The 17,160-nt window shown below is 29.8% G+C and overlaps 2 protein-coding genes across 2 annotated transcripts in view; one reads left to right on the top strand and one right to left on the bottom strand.

The window, feature by feature from the left end:
• LOC142223648 (ethanolaminephosphotransferase 1) overlaps window positions 1-7,171 on the top strand; it is a 29,518-nt gene extending 22,347 nt beyond the window's left edge. The window contains exon 5 of the mRNA XM_075293500.1: window positions 6,052-7,171. Coding sequence (XP_075149615.1) covers window positions 6,052-6,414 — 363 coding nt within the window. The 3' untranslated portion in view covers window positions 6,415-7,171. The remainder of the gene's footprint in view (window positions 1-6,051) is intronic.
• Window positions 7,172-13,582: 6,411 nt separating this feature from the next.
• LOC142227249 (uncharacterized) lies at window positions 13,583-14,318 on the bottom strand. The gene is made up of 2 exons (XM_075297689.1): window positions 13,924-14,318; window positions 13,583-13,863 (listed from the first exon to the last, which is right to left on the bottom strand). Exons 1-2 carry the CDS (start codon window positions 14,216-14,218, stop codon window positions 13,586-13,588), a joined length of 573 nt encoding a protein of 190 aa, XP_075153804.1. The 5' UTR covers window positions 14,219-14,318; the 3' UTR covers window positions 13,583-13,585.
• Between the last annotated feature and the right edge of the window lie 2,842 nt (window positions 14,319-17,160).

Raw genomic sequence — 17,160 nt, 5'->3', positions numbered from 1 at the left:
TTTTCGGAAGGTTCAAGTGTAGCTCACTTTGGATTGAGTGAATTACCCGAATTTATTCTGATAATTGGTTGATAGTTTTGCTGCAAGTAGAGGATGCTGATCAGGAATGTGGTAATTCCGAAACAGCTGTACATCCAACCATCTTGCAGTCTATAGGGTTTTGCCCAAATAAATTTAACAAGCATACTTTTCCTCTGTTGGTTAAGCTACACTTGTAGTTTAGTCAATGCACGGTTTTAAGCTGAGATCAAAAACATCAATAAAAGTTTATTTCTATAGGAAATTTTTTCAAAATTCTATTTCTGTAGACAATTTTGCCAAAATTTTATTTCTATATAAAATATTGTCAAAATCTTATTTCTATAGAAAATTTTATTTTTATAGAATTTTTTCAAATTTCAAATTCAAATTTTCATTTCTATAGAAAATTTTGTCAAAATTTTATTTCTATAGAAAATTTTGTCAAAATTTTATTTCTATAGAAAATTTTGTCAAAATTTTATTTCTATAGAAAATTTTGTCAAATTTTTATTTCTAAGAAAATTTTGTCAAAATTTTATTTCAATAGAAAATTTTGTCAAAATTTTATTTCTATAGAAAATGTTGTCAAAATTTTATTTCTATAGGAAATTTTGTCAAATTTTTATTTCTAAGAAAATTTTGTCAAATTTTTTTTTTCAATAGAAAATTTTGTCAAAATTTTATTTCTATAGAAAATTTTGTCAAAATTTAATTTCTGTAGAAAATTTTGTCAAAATTTTATTTCTATAGAAAATTTTTTTTATTTCTTTATTTTATTAATGAACATTTTGTAATTATACCCTGCGCCACACCGTGGAACATGATATTATAAGTTAGTGCATATGTTTGCAACACCCAGAAGGAGACGAGATAGACACATGGTGTCTTTGGCAAAAATGCTCAGGGTGGGCTCCTGAGTCTATATAGCCATGTCCGTCCGTGAACACATTTTTGTAATCAAAGTCTAGGTCTCAGTTTTAGTGCAATCGACTTCAAATGTGGCACAAGTATGTGTTTTGGCTCAGAATAGAACCCTATTGATTTTGGAAGAATTCGGTTCAGAGTTAGATATAGCTCCAATATATATATTTCGCCCGATATGGTCCCAGAAGCCAGAGTTTTACCCTAATTTGCTTAAAATTTTGCACAAGAAGAACAATTAGTACTATAGTCAAGTGTGCCAAATTTTATTGAAATCGGTTCAGATTTAGATATAGCTCCCATATATATCTTTCGCCCGATATGGACTAATACGGTCCCAGAAGCCAGAGTTTTACCCCAATTTGGTTGAAATTTTGTACTAGGAGTACAATTAGTAGTGTAGTCAAGTGTGCCCAATTTTATTGAAATCGGTTCAGATTTAGATATATCGCTCCCATATATATCGTTCGCCCGATTTACACTCATAGGACCACAGTGGCCAATCTTTTACTCCGATTTAATTGAAATTTTGCCCAGGGAGTAGAATTAGCATTGTAGCTATGCGTGCCAAATTTGGTTGAAATCGGTTCAGATTTAGATATAGCTCCCATATATAGCTTTCGCCCGATTTACACTCATATGACCACAGAGGCCAATTGTTTGCTCCGATTTAGTTGAAATTTTGAACAGGGAGTAGAATTAGCATTGTAGCTATGCGTGCCAAATTTGGTTGAAATCGGTTCAGATTTAGATAGAGCTCCCATATATAGCTTTCGCCCGATTTACACTCATATGACCACAGAGGCCAATTTTTTACTCCGATTTAGTTGAAATTTTGCACAGGGAGTAGAATTAGCATTGTAGCTATGCGTGCCAAATTTGGTTGAAATCGGTTCAGATTTAGATATAGCTCCCACATATATATGTTATTCTGATTTCGACAAAAATTGTCAAAATACCAAAATTTTCCTTGTCAAATCGCCACTGCTTAGTCGAAAAGTTGTAAAAATGACTCTAATTTTCCTAAACTTCTAATACATATATATAGAGCGATAAATCATAAATAAACTTTTGCGAAGTTTCCTTAAAATTGCTTCAGATTTAAATGTTTCCCATATTTATACCCTGCGCCACACTGTGGAACAGGGTATTATAAGTTAGTGCATATGTTTGTAACACCCAGAAGGGGACGAGATAGACACATGGTGTCTTTGGCAATAATACTCGGGGTGGTTCCCTGAGTTGATATAACCATGTCCGTCTGTCCGTCCGTCAGTCTGTCTGTGAACACATTTTTGTGATCAAAGTCTAGGTCGCAGTTTAGGTCCAATCGACTTCAAATTTGGCACATGTTCCTGTTTTGGGTCAGAATAGAACCCTATTGATTTTGGAAGAAATCGGTTCAGATTTAGATATAGCTCCCATATATCTTTCGCCCGATATGCACTTATATGGAACCAAAAGCCAGAGTTTTATCCCGATTTGCTTGAAATTCTGCACGAGGAGTACAATTGGTAGTATAGTCGAGTGTGCAAAATTTGATTGAAATCGGTTCAGATTTAGATATAGCTCCCATATATATCTTTTGTCCGATATGGACTTATATGAACCCAGAAGCCAGAGTTTATGCCCAATTTGGTTGAAATTTTGCACATAGAATACAATTAGTAGTGTAGTCAAGTGTGCTAAATTTTATTGAAATCGGTTCAGATTTAGGTATAGCTTCCATATATATCTTTCGCCCGATATTGACTAATATGGTCCTAGAAGCCAGAGTTTTGGCCCAATTTGGTTGAAATTTTGCACTAGAAGTACAATTAGTAGTGTAGTCTTGTGTGCCAAATTTGGTTGAAATCGGTTCAGATTTAGATATAGCTCCCATATATATCTTTCGCGCGATATGGACTAATATGGTCCTAGAAGCCAGAAATTTGGCCCAATTGGATTGAAATTTTGCACTAGCAGTACAACTAGTAGTGTAGTCAAATGTGCCCAATTTTATTGAAATCGGTTCAGATTTAGATATAGCTCCCATATATAGCTTTCGCCCGATTTACACTCATATGACCACAGAGGCCAATTTTTAACTCCGATTTTGTTGGAATTTTGCAAAGGGAGTAGAATTAGCATTGTAGCTATGCGTGCTAAATTTGGTTGAAATCGGTTCAGATTTAGATATAGCTCCCATATATATGTTTTTCTGATTTCGACAAAAATGGTCAAAATACCAACATTTTCCTTGTAAAATCGCCACTGCTTAGTCAACAAGTTGTAAAAATGGCTCTAATTTTCCTAAACTTCTTATAAATATATATCGAGCGATAAATCATAAATAAACTTTTGCGAAGTTTCCTTAAAATTGCTTCAGATTTAAATGTTTCCCACATTTTTTTACTAACATTGTGTTCCACCCTAGTGCATTAGCCGACTTAAATTTTAAGTCTATAGATTTTGTAGAAGTCTATCAAAATCTGTCCAGATCGAGTGATATTTAAATGTATGTATTTGGGACAAACCTTTATATATAGCCCTCAACACATTTGACGGATGTGATATGGTACGAAAATTTAGATCCACAAAGTGGTGCAGGGTATAATATAGTCGGCCCCGCCCGACTTTAGACTTTACTTACTTGTTTTTTACTAACATTGTGTTTCACCCTAGTGCATTAGCCGACTTAAATTTTGAGTCTATAGATTTTGTAGAAGTCTATCAAATTCTGTCCAGATCGAGTGATATTTGAATGTATGTATTTGGGACAAACTTTTATATATAGCCCCAACACATTTGACGGATGTGATATGGTATCGAAAATTTAAATCTACAAAGTGGTGCAGGGTATAATATAGTCGGCCCCGCCCGACTTTAGACTTTCTTTACTTGTTTTTTTTTCTGTAGAAATTTTTATAAAAATTTTATTTTTATAGAAAATTTTGTTAAAATTTTATTTCTATAGAAAATTTTGTCAAAATTTTTTTCTATAGAAAATTTTGTCAAAATTTTATTTTATAGAAAATTTTGTCAAAATTTTGTTTCTATAGAAAATTTTGTCAAAATTTAGTTCTATAGAAAATTTTGTTAAAATTTTATTTCTATAGAAAATGTTTTCAAAATTTTATTTCTATAGAAAATTTTGTCAAAATTTTATTTCTATAGAACATTTTGTCAAAATTTTATTTCTATAGAAAATATTGTCAAAATTTTATTTCTATAGAAAATTTTGTCAAAGTGTTATTTCTGTAGAAAATTTTGTCAAAATTTTATTTATTTAGAAAATTTTGTCAAAATTTTATTTCTATAGAAAATTTTGTCAAAATTTTATTTCTGTAGAAAATTTTGTCAAAAATTTTATTTCTATAGAAAATTTTGTCAAAGTGTTATTTCTGTAGAAAATTTTGTCAAAATTTTATTTCTGTAGAAAATTTTGTCAAAACTTTATTTCTGTAGAAAATTTTGTCAACATTTTATTTCTGTAGAAAATTTGGTCAAAATTTTATTTCTATAGAAAATTTGGTCAAAATTTTATTTCTATAGAAAATTTTGTCAAAATTTTATTTCTATAGAAAATTTTGTCAAAATTTTATTTCTGTAGAAAATTTTGTCAAAATTTTATTTGTATAGAAAATTTTGTCAAAATTTTATTTCTATAGATAATTTTGTCAAAATCTTATTTTTGTAGAAAATTTTGTCAAAATTGTATTTTTGTAGAAAATTTTGTTAACATTTTATTTCCATTGAAAATTTTATCAAAATTTTATTTCTATACAAAATTTTGCTAAAATTTTATATCTATAGGAAATTTTGTCAAAATTTTATTTCTCTAGAAAAATTTGTCTAAAGTTCATTTCTATAGAAAATTTTGTCAAAATTTTATTTCTGTAGAAAATTTTGTCAAAATTTTATTTGTATAGAATGTTATAGAAAATTTTGTCAAAATTTTATTTGTATAGAACATTTTTGAAGTACCTCTTAGTTGGAGAGGAATATTTTGCAAAATCTACCAACACATCAGAAATTCTACCATTCTCTCAAACAATAAAAAATCTACTATTTTTGGTAGAATTCTACCAAGTGTGGCAACCGTGATTCTGAAGCCTTATGGAGGAACAAATTTCATCCGATTCAGTTGAAATTTATTACCATTCTAAAATTGGTTCACATCGGTTCACAATTATTTATAGACTATTGGAAGACAATTTGGAAGAAAATGTTTAGAAATACCTATACATTGCAATAGCCAACTGTAAGCAAAACCCAAGTAACCCATGGTGAATAAAACTTGGACTGGCCTAATTTTCGACCTTATATACTTTCATTCATTTTCAATTCTCAATAATAACATAGTGTCCATCTTTATCAGCGTGATTATGTACCTTTTGTTTTTAAAAAGTAGTTTTGAAGTTTCGAAGCTGTTTTAGTACTTTTCCATCTGTGCTATTTATCATCCCTAGTGTAAAATCGTACCCCAAGGCTGGTATTAATAATATCGTTCTAAAACCGTAAAATTTTCACGGTTTCTTTTCTTTAATAATTAATTTTAAAAGGAATAAACTTTTTCAATTATTGCTTGGGATCACTGCCACCTAGTTAGAACAAAATCTATCAATAAAGGTATACGTTTATTCTGCTTTTACAGATTTAATACCCACCTTTAAGGTTTAAGTATTTTAACTTTTTAATTTTTATATTATTTATTAGTTACAAAAATAAATACATAATAATGATAATAATTTAAAGTCTTTAGTTATAATCGAATATCAATAAAATTCTTTGGAATATATTAACCCTCTAATGCCCCAATTTTTTTGCCAGCCGATTAAATTTTCAATGTTAACGACTCAAAAGCAAGAGAACTAAGCAAGAAAAATGTATACCGTAAAATTCAGCATATGCTGCAAATCCTCTTGAATAGTTTCAAATAAGTTATCTTTTTATTTTGTTCATTTTTGTTGTCTTAATGTGTGTTTTACTAAAAGCTTCCTTATTAAATGAAGACCGCCTAAAGGCGGGCTTGGGCATTAGAGGGTTAAAATCTTGAAATTTCGATTAGATCCAAATCGTAATGTTTTCGTATCATCATTAACTCTTTTTTTTCTATCTTTCTTTCAGTGCCGTCTAATAGTTGCTCAAATGTCGAATACACGCTGTGAAAATTTCCATTGGATGACACCAATATATGTGATCTTTATAGCTTTGGGTCTATGGATACCATTCCTCGAACGTTTTCTATTGTATTTGTTGTTCATTTTAACTACACTTAGCCATTGGCATTATGGTGCCTCGGTAGTCAATCAAATGTGTGAACATTTCAATAGAATTTGTTTCAGTGTACATATGCGAAAGCCAAAAGTAGAAGAAGAAAAAACCAAAACGAATGGTCAAAGCTCAAGCTCATCACCAAAAGATGCAATTGCCTCCTCATCATCACAAATATCTTCCAATTTAGCAACTTCTCCGGAAAAACTAGAATAATACTATTATAGTAATATCTAAACAAAAAACAAAAAAAAAATATTTATTAAACTTGTTTATAATTTATGATAGATTTTTTTGCTCTTAATTTTAGTGTAGAGATTTTGAAATTTATGTTAGTCCTTAGACATGGTATTAATCAATAATACAGAATTCAATTTCAACCAAAGACAAGTCTCATAAAGTATTCTCATCGACTATTCATTTGATTTCAATGAGGCTATAATTTATTTATTTATTTATATATATATATAAAATTTGAAAATTATAAACTTACACTGATAACATTGATATTTAATTAATGGAGATTCGAACAATGCAACAAATTTGCTTTGTTTAGTGATTTGTATTATTTTAATTTATTATTAATTATTAATTTATTATTATTTTTAATATCTTAGTAAATGTTTTATAACAACAATGTTTACCTCTGCTCTCTGTCTCAAATCGTATGCTTTGAGAAATAATTTTAGTTTTGCAATAATAACGCTTATTTATTGTATTTTATCTTTAGTAATTTTGTTGTAATTTATTTTTTAACTTAACCAGTTTAGGATTTTTCTTGAATGTAAATTTTCCAGTGTTCTTATGTTTTTTTTTATTTCATGTAAACTCGAATATTTGGTTCCTTAAATATAATTTATTGTCACTTTGTTTTTTAAATTGCTTAAAGAAATTTACTTAAAAAAAAAAACTGTGCCATTAATCGTTTAATCAAATGATCTGATTAATAAAACCCAATATCGATTAATGAAAATTTACCTTTTTATTTTTTTAACTGTAAGTAATAAAATTAAACGAAACATTGTAAGGTAAGTGGATTGAGCTAAAATAGGACAGATACTTATCCTTTAAAGCTGATGTGATAATCCTTAAGTTCAAGATAACTTCGCTCCGTCTTCGAAGCATCAGTGATTATATTATCGTGGTTTAAATTAAGAGTTGGGAGCCACCGTGGTGCAATGGTTAGCATGCCCGCCTTGCATACACAAGGTCGTGGGTTCGATTCCTGCTACGACCGAACACCAAAAAGTGTTTCAGTGGTGGATTATCCCACCTCAGTAATGCTGGTGACATTTCTGAGGGTTTCAAAGCTTCTCTAAGTGGTTTCACTGGAATGTGGAACGCCGTTCGGACTCGGCTATAAAAAGGAGGTCCCTTGTCATTGAGCTTAACATGGAATCGGGCAGCACTCAGTGATAAGAGAGACGTTCACCACTGTGGTATCACAATGCACTGAATAATCTAAGTGAGCCTGATACATCGGGCTGCCACATAACCTAACCTAGATTAAGAGTTAGAGAGTTTATTAGAGCATGAATTTACATGGGTGTTAATTGAGTTTCACCACTATTCTCCACTAGAGGTGCCTTCTTTTTTTAGTCATATTTATAGTTTTTAAAACATTGTATCTCTTTTCACTGCCTGTTCGTGAAACTTTTTTCGAGATGAGAAATCAAACAAGTATATACGGCCGTAAGTTCGACCAGGCCGAATCTTATCTACCGATGGCAAGGTATCTTAAAACTTCTTAACTTCATCTTCTAAATTCAAAGTTAGTCCATACGTGGTATATATTAGACAAAAAAGGTATATATATAGGTAAGTCTACAAATAATTACGAACCGGAAGTGGTGCCAAATTGCCGCAGAAGCGATGAATTTAACATGGGCTAGGACGGATGTCCACCATTTCAACAGCCGCTGCACTGAATTTGCATCACTTCTTAAGGTATGAGGTGAATTCAATGCTTTGGATGTGAACTAAGCATTTTTGTATATTTTGACAAATAAATAATTTTTAATTTTTTTTTATGATTTTTAACGCTTGTCTGGAACGTTTGTCATCAAATATTTTCAAAAATTCGCAATTTTTCTAGATTTTTTCGGCTAAATTTAAATAATTTGTACCAATTTATTAATACCTAATATGTTTTTAACCTATTTGAAACAAAAAAAAAATCCCATTAAAAATATGAAAAAGCGGGTTATAAAAAAATTGACTCAAATGAACTTCCTGTGCAGTTTAAATAAAGAACATCTTTGGGAGGGCAAGTTCTTTTAAAGTTGTGCCTTGAGAAGAACTTTCAATTTTTTTGCTGGGTATGGACTTTTGCGCGGCACTTAGAGAGCCAGAATTGAAATATGTGGGTCGCTTTATATGTGGGCTACATACAATTATGAACCGATATGGACAAATTTTTGTGTGATAGAGGAACGGTTTATCTGAGGGCTATATATAACTGTAGACGGTCTACCTAGTTAGGCATCGTTGTTAACGGCCATATCTTAGCACATTGTACCAAATTTCAACTTAATCTGATGAAATTTTCTCCTCCAAGAGGCTCCAAAACCAAATGTGGTTACCAGTTTATATGAGGGTTATATATAATTATGTATCGATACCATATACTAACACAACATACCAAAATTCAACCAGATCGGATGAATTTTGCTTGTCCAAAAGGCTACGGAGTTCAAATATGGGGATCGCATCACTTCTTAAGGTGTGAGAATTTTTGTGATATTTTGACAAATAAATAATTTTTAAAATTTTTTATGATTTCTAACGCATTATAACGCTTGTCTGGAACGTTTGTCATCAAATATTTTCAAAAATTCGCAATTTTTCTAGAACGGATTTAACATTTTTTCGGCTATATTTAAATAATTTGTACCATTTTATTAATACCTAATATGTTTTTAACCTATTTGAAACAAAAATAAATTTCCCATTAAAAATATGAAAAAGTGGGTTATAAAAAAATTGACTCAAATGAACTTCCTGTGCAGTTAAAATAAAGAACATCTTTGGGAGGCCATTTTTTGAAGTTCTTTTAAATTTGTGCCTTGAGAAGAACTTCCATTTTTTTGCTGGGTATGGACTTTTGCGCGGCACTTAGAGAGCCAGAATTGAAATATGTATGTGGGTCGCTTTATATGGGGACTATATACAATTATGAACTGATATGGACCAATTGTTGTGTGATAGGGGATCGGTTTATCTAAGGGCTATATATAACTGTAGGCCGAAATGGACCTAGTTAGGCATGGTTGTTAACGGCCATATACTAGCACAATGTATCAAATTTCAACTGAATCGGATGAATTTTGTTCCTCGCAGAGACTCCGGAGTTCAAATCTGGAGATCGGTTTATATGGGGGGCTATATAAAATTATGAACCAATTTGGCATGGTTGTTAAAGACCATATACTAACACCACATACCAAATTTCAACTGAATCTGATGAAATGTGCTCCTCCAAGAGGCTCCAAAACCAAATAGGTTTAGGTTTATATGGGGGCTATATATAATCATGAACCGACATAGACCAATTTTGGCATGGTTGTTATATACCATATAGTATTAACACGTACCAATTTTCAACCGGATCGGTTAAATTTTGCTCTTCCAAGATGCTCCGGAGGTCAGGATCGGTTTATATGGGGGCTGCATATAATTATGAACCGATATGGACAAATTTTTGCATGTACTTACACAACGTACCAAATTTCACCGGATCGGATGAATTTTGCTCTTCCAAGAGGCTCCGGAGGTCAAATCTGCGGATCGGTTTATAAGAGGGCTAACATACCCAGCAAAACCTCTCATTACCCGGTAATCTTGCATGTAAGCCTTTTTAAAAATTAATAACCACTTATAAATTGGCATCGCTCCGGATTACATTTACATATGCATGTCCTAGGAGGAAAGTACTTCCCCCCCAGGCATACTTTCGGCCATGAAAAAAGTAGTGGTTTTAGAGCATATAATCACCTAATATGTAATCACTTATTCGTAGATACACCAAAATTCGCAAAATAGCCACTTATTGTCTCAGGCAACCAAATCTCGAAAATATTGGTTTCTGTCGCCGATTACAATGGGTCAAAATATGCACGGATGAAAAAGACTGTTTTTCATATGTTTGGCTATAAACATTATATGTTTGGAACACAAATTTTTAAACACAATATTTTTAAGTGCAAGCATATAATGTTCATAAACTAGCATAACATGTTTGGGACATATATGTTAATATGTTAGAACATATTATGTTTGGGACATAAAATGTTTGTAAATATAATATGCTTGGATGCAAACATATACTAATTTAGAAATAGCCTATAAACATATATGTGTTTAGTAGCTTGGAGCGCTATTTAACAGGGAGCGATATTGAATTAAGTTGGTGCTTGTTGCTTGTTATTACAAAATTAACTCTTTATTTTTCCTTGGGCAATAGATCAGCTACTTCTTTGATCCTTACAAACTGTGTGGTCCGCTGTTCGAATCCCCGTCCGGCAAAAGGTAAAATTAAAATAAAAAAAAAAACATAAAATTGAATAATTTCTTCTACAATGTTTGTATTACAGAAAAAGGTGCTAAGAACTAAAAAATCTCGTGGAAGTGAGAAAGATGTGGGGGAATATACAATTAGGCAGAAACAAAATTTTGAGCATTCAGGTCGAAAATCTATGTTGTTAGCACCTATATTACCTGTTTATTTTCATAATTCATTATGATTGTAAATATATAAATAAATAAATAAAATTTTAAGCACAATATTGTTTGGGAGAATTTTTTTTAAGCATATAATATTTTTGGGTGCAAAATGCTTCCAAACATTATATGTTCACATAATAACATATTGTTTTTTGGAAGACAACATTATTGAATTTGGATGCAAAAATACAAAATGTTTGGAACTTAGACTACTCAAACATATATTGTTTAGACCAATATGCTTTCAAACATATTATATATTGGAAGAGATCAAACATATAAATGTTTGGGCAATACCCAAAAATGTATATGCTTGAAGCAAAATATGTTTGGGAGTATATGTTACAGAAGCGATTTTTTGTGAGTTTATGAACATTATATGCTTGCACTCAAAAATATTGTGTTTAAAAATTTGTGTTCCAAACTATAATGTTTATAGCCAAACATATGAAAAACAGTCTTTTTCAACCGTGCAATAGTCAATTCACATTAGGTTCGAAATCTACTAAAAATGGATTTTAAGTCCCTTTTTTATAAGGCAAATGGCATTTTAAATCTATTTTTGAAGCATTTATTTAAAACATAATATGTTAATGGCATTAATTTAAAGCACAATTATTATGAAATATTTGTGATAAAAATTTCTTAACGGAAAAATGTTCAGAATTACCGTTACATTACATTACAGCCAACTGCATAATAATTTGAGAATAACAATTCGAAAATTACCGAGAAGTATTTATTTTTGTCATTACAAGTTATTCATTATAATTCACCACAATGTAATGCAACGTGTAATGACAGCTGTACTCCTGGTAATGCCAATTGTAATGAGATGTGGATACCTAGTTTTTGCTGGGTATATATAATTATGAACCGATATGGACCAATTTTTGCATGGTTCCGCAAGCCAAATCTGGGGTCCGTTTATATGAGGGCTATACGTTAAAGTGGTCCGATACAGCCCATTTGCAATAACATCCGACCTACATCAGTAACAACTGCTTATGCCAAGTTTCAAGTCGATAGCTTATTTCGTTCGGAAGTTAGCGTGATTTCAACAGACGGACGGACGGACGGACATGCTTGGATCGACTTTGAATTTCACCACGATCCACAATATATATATATATATATATATATATATATATATATATATATATATATATATATATATATATATATATATATATATATATATATATATTTTATGGGGCCTTAGAGCAATATTTCGATGTGTTACAAACGGAATGACAAAGTTATTACACCCTTCATCTTATGTTGGAGGGTATAAAATATATTTTTGTCGTGTCAGATAGGTCGTCTTCTCAAATGATACTACTATGTGTCCTCTGAGAATATATTTTTTCCAGTGTCACAAAATATTTTTGTAGCAGCAGTTAAGAGTTAAAGAAGTAATAAACCAGACTTTAATTAGGAAATATTATTTATTTGGTGGAAAACTATGTTTTTTTGTAATTTGGACAAATTAAAATATCTTAGTATAATTTTTAAACAACACATATTTATCTCTAACTTATATATCAGTCTTGAATAGTCTCCAGTATATAACAAAAATATATATAAAATACAAATTATAAAATTTCGTAAGTTGAAAATTCACTTTTTATGAAAGTTGAACATCATCTTGAGAATATAGAAAATAACTCACAGAGGAACCATCTATATCGATGTTTTAGAAATCCCTCAATAAGTCAAGTATCAATTATACAATAATTTTTATTTTATAATAGATATAAATAGATATGGAAAATAGATTTTTATTTTCTAAATCTATTTAGAAAATAAATTAATTAATTTTAAATTAATAGAAAATAAATTTTATGATAAATTTCCTTAAATGTCGCACCCTCTGGTATCCATCCCTTTTCAATTTCTATGACCCCTCTTTAGAAAATAAATTAATTAATTTTAAATTAATAGAAAATAAATTTTATGATAAATTTCCTTTAACGTCGCACCCTGGTAAAATTTATTTTCTATTTAAATTAATAGAAAATAAATTTTATGATAAATTTCCTTAATGTCGCACCCTCTGGTATCCATCCCTTTTCAATTTCTATGACCTCTCTTTAGAAAATAAATGAATTAATTTTAAATTAATAGAAAATAAATTTTATGATAAATTTCCTTTAATGTCGCACCCTCTCGTATCCATCCATTTTCAATTTCTATGACCTCTCTTTAGAAAATAAATGCATTAATTTAAAATTAATAGAAAATAAATTTTATGATAAATTTCCTTTAACGTCGCACCCTGGTAAAATTTATTTTCTATTTAAATTAATAGAAAATAAATTTTATGATAAATTTCCTTTAATGTCGCACCCTCTGGTATCCATCCCTTTTCAATTTCTATGACCTCTCTTTAGAAAATAAATTAATTAATTTTAAATTAATAGAAAATAAATTTTATGATAAATATCCTTTAACGTCGCACCCTGGTAAAATTTATTTTCTATTTAAATTAATAGAAAATAAATTTTATGATAAATTTCCTTTAATGTCGCACCCTCTGGTATCCATCCATTTTCAATTTCTATGACCTCTCTTTAGAAAATAAATGAATTAATTTTAAATTAATAGAAAATAAATTTTATGATAAATTTCCTTTAATGTCGCACCCTCTGGTATCCATCCATTTTCAATTTCTATGACCTCTCTTTAGAATATTCACAAATTGTGAGATATAAGATTTTGTACGAGACGTTGGTTTTCGTGGTAATTCTTCAAAATCCTGATCATAAAGACGGGCCTCACCATTTTTGCTCGGAGACGGTATTTCAACTACCACAGATGTTGTTGGTCCAGCTTCAGGTTCCAAGGATTGATAGGGTCTCATGGATTTTTTGAAATTTTCCAAATCATAATCGGTTAGCCTTTGTTGTTTATTTTTATCTGGGTTTGAAGGTAAATCCCCTCCTAAAAAGGGAGTTTGAAATTTGCTTATTAAGGGCATATAAAATGATCTGGAATACTCACCAAAACTCTCCAAAATATCATCGGTAAGCAATAATAAAGATGAACTTTCCTCCTGTGGTATTCCTACAAAGAAACCATCCAATTTAATGCGATAATTCTCACTACCCTTTTGTCTTTGATCATAGTGTAGGTCATAGTTGTCCTGCGGAGCCAATAGCGATGTTAAAGCCAATAATTCATTGAAATTCAAATTTGTTTCCTGGGACTCCTCATGCTTTAGGATGGGCTTAGTTTTACACGCTACCACTATTGAGAGTAGGGAGAAGACAAACAATCGATTGTTGAATTTACACATAATTGGTTTGGAGTCACAAGTTATGCTTGAATGAATGACTGCCTATCCGTTGGTTTTTCCTTTAGAACCTTCTTGCCAGGGTATTTGTTACGTAATGATTTCTGGTTTCATCTTCAGCAAGCCATGAAGCAATAATGGCAGAGGTGGCGTTGGTATTGCAGCTCATTTTGTTAGATTAACAAAGAAGACCTGTTCCCTGTGGCTATGTATTCTTGAATTATTTTTTTACACTTCCACTGTGTCGGATGTGTGGGTATTAACATTTTGTCATTCCCTTTGAGACACGCACGGAAAAAAAAAACTAATTAAAGTAGAAAGTCGGCCGACCCGACTGAAATCCGAAACCGATTTCGATTTTTTGCAAGTTTAGTTGATATTAGAAAAAATTACCTTGTGCTAAATTTCAGTAAGATCGGTCAATAAATCAGGACATTATCGGTCAGTAAATCAGGTATTATTGTCAAAAATAAGATTATTAGGGCGAAATTTTTGAAAATCGAGCGAAACATATATATGGGAGCTATATCTAAATCTGAACCGTTTTGAATGATATTTTGCAGGCTTGGTTGATATTATAAATGACGACTTTGTGCTAAATTTGAGTAAGATCGGTTAATAACTAAAGGATTTTATGACCAAATTTGGGAAAATCGGGCGGTACATATATATGGCAGCTATATCTAAATTTGAACCAATTTCGATGAATCTTTGGAGATATATGTTACTTGGTACAATAGGTAGAGTAGTAGCTTTGAGTAAGGTCGGTTAATAAATATAGGTTTTGTGGCCAAATTTGGGAAAATCGAGCGATACCTATATATGGGGGCTATATCTAAATCTGCACCGATATCGTACCCTTAAAAAGTGGCAAAATAAATTACTTTGTGCCAAATTTAACGCCGATCGATTGGTAAAGAAGGGCAATCGAAATCGAGCGATACATACAAAAAAAAATCTGATTCAATCATGAAATTACTTGATCCAATTAATTTTTTAATTGAAATGTTTTCATTCACAGAAATGATAGTATCAATTAAAAAATTAATTGACAGCCAATTAATTAATTGATCAAATTAAACAATTAGTTGATACTATTAATTTGTGTGATTGATTTTTGTTTCAATTAAAAAATTTGTTGAAACAATTAAATTTTTAATTGAATATTTTTTAAAACTCAAGTAAGATTTTAATTGGAAAAAATTTCGTGAATTTTTTTTCTGTGTATATATGGGAGCTATATCTAAATTTGATCCGATTGTTTTCAAATTCAATGGCATTCGTCCTTGTGATGTAAGAACACTCCCTACCAAATTACGTCGGGTAATAATTGGGACCGGAATCCTGCGAACAACAAAAACATAGACAGACGGACACCAAGGCTGAGGAGGTGGTTTTGAGTTGAGTGATATAATTTTTCGACTTAGGAGCTGGCTTGGAGTATAATTGGCAAACACATCTATCTCTAAATAATCTTTACACAAATATTTTTTTTATGATTCAATCACGAAATTAATTGATCCAATTAATTTTTTAATTGAAATGCCTTCAATCACGAAAATGATAGTATCAATCACATATTTAATAAGACATTAAAAAAATATTGATTAAAAAATTAATTAATTTAATTGCAAATTTCAATTAATTTTTTACTTGATTCAATTAAAAATTGAATTGATGTTGATTGTAAAACTCAAATATGTTTTTCATTGAAAAATATAACTAATTTCAATTACTTTCTTAACTGACTTACATTGATTTTCATGTAGCTCCGTTAGGATTTAACTGCCAGTTAACAGAAAGTAAATTGGAAATATCTTCTCTAAGGTAAACTTTAACTGAAAAATTTTCGTCAGTTAAGTTCCTAACTGGCCTATGGGACATAAAAGCAAGATGAAAGTTTCGTCCATAATACGGTTTAAAGGTTGGTTAGTTAACGGAACACTAACGGATCTTTATAGAAATGGGGGTTAGTGTTTTTAGTTTGATGAAAAAATTGATTGTTTGAAATAAATTTTTAGTTAAAAATTAAAAAAAAAATCCACCACTTTTTTAATTGAGTCTAAAAGTCAAATAAAATTTTGACACAATTTACTATAGAAATAAAATTTTGACAAAATTTCCTATAGAAATAAAATTTGACAAAATTTCCTATAGAAATAAAATTTGGCAAAATTTTCTTTAGAAATAAAATTTTGACAACATTTTCTATAGAATTGAAATTTTGAGAAGATTTTCCATAGAATTAAAATTTTGAGAAGATTTACCACAGAAATATAATTTTGACAACATTTTCTTCAGAAATAAAATTTGGACAAAATTTTCTATAGAAATAAAATTTTGACAAAATTTTCTATAGAAATAAAATTTTGACAAACTTTTCTATAGAAATAAAATTTTGACAAAATTTTCTATAGAAATAAAATTTTGACAAAATTTTCTATAGAAATTTTTTCTTCAGAAATAAAATTTGGACAAAATTTTCTATTGAAATAAAATTTTGACAAAATTTTCTATAGAAATAAAATTTTGACAAAATTTTCTATAGAAATAAAATTTTGACAAAATTTTCTATAGAAATAAAATTTTGACAAAATTTTCTATAGAAATAAAATTTAGACAAAATTTTCTATAGAAATAAAATTTTGATAAAATTTTCTATAGAAATAAAATCTTGACAAAATTTTCTATAGAAATAAAATTTTGACAAAATTTTCTGCAGAATTGAAATTTTTACAAAATTTTCCATAGAATTAAAATTTTGACAAGATTTTCCATAGAATTAAAATTTTGACAAGATTTTCCATAGAATTAAAATTTTGACAAGATTTTCCATAGAATTAAAATTTTGACAACATTTTCTATAGAAATAATATTTTGATAAAATTTTCTATAGAAATAATATTTTGATAATATTTTCTGTAGAAATAAAATAATTTTCTATA

This window comes from Haematobia irritans, chromosome 2, assembly GCF_050003625.1.
Source record: "Haematobia irritans isolate KBUSLIRL chromosome 2, ASM5000362v1, whole genome shotgun sequence".
NCBI lineage: Eukaryota > Metazoa > Arthropoda > Insecta > Diptera > Muscidae > Haematobia > Haematobia irritans.
This window is presented reverse-complemented; position numbering and strand designations above follow the sequence as displayed.

What these genes read in the sequence shown, in the direction of transcription:
- LOC142227249 (XM_075297689.1), bottom strand. Translation starts at nt 14,218, where the DNA reads ATGTGTAAATTCAACAATCGATTGTTTGTCTTCTCCCTACTCTCAATA. An exon ending in TGATATTTTGGAGAGTTTTG is followed by an intron (nt 13,864 to 13,923) that starts GTGAGTATTCCA and finishes CTCCCTTTTTAG; the next exon opens with GAGGGGATTTACCTTCAAAC.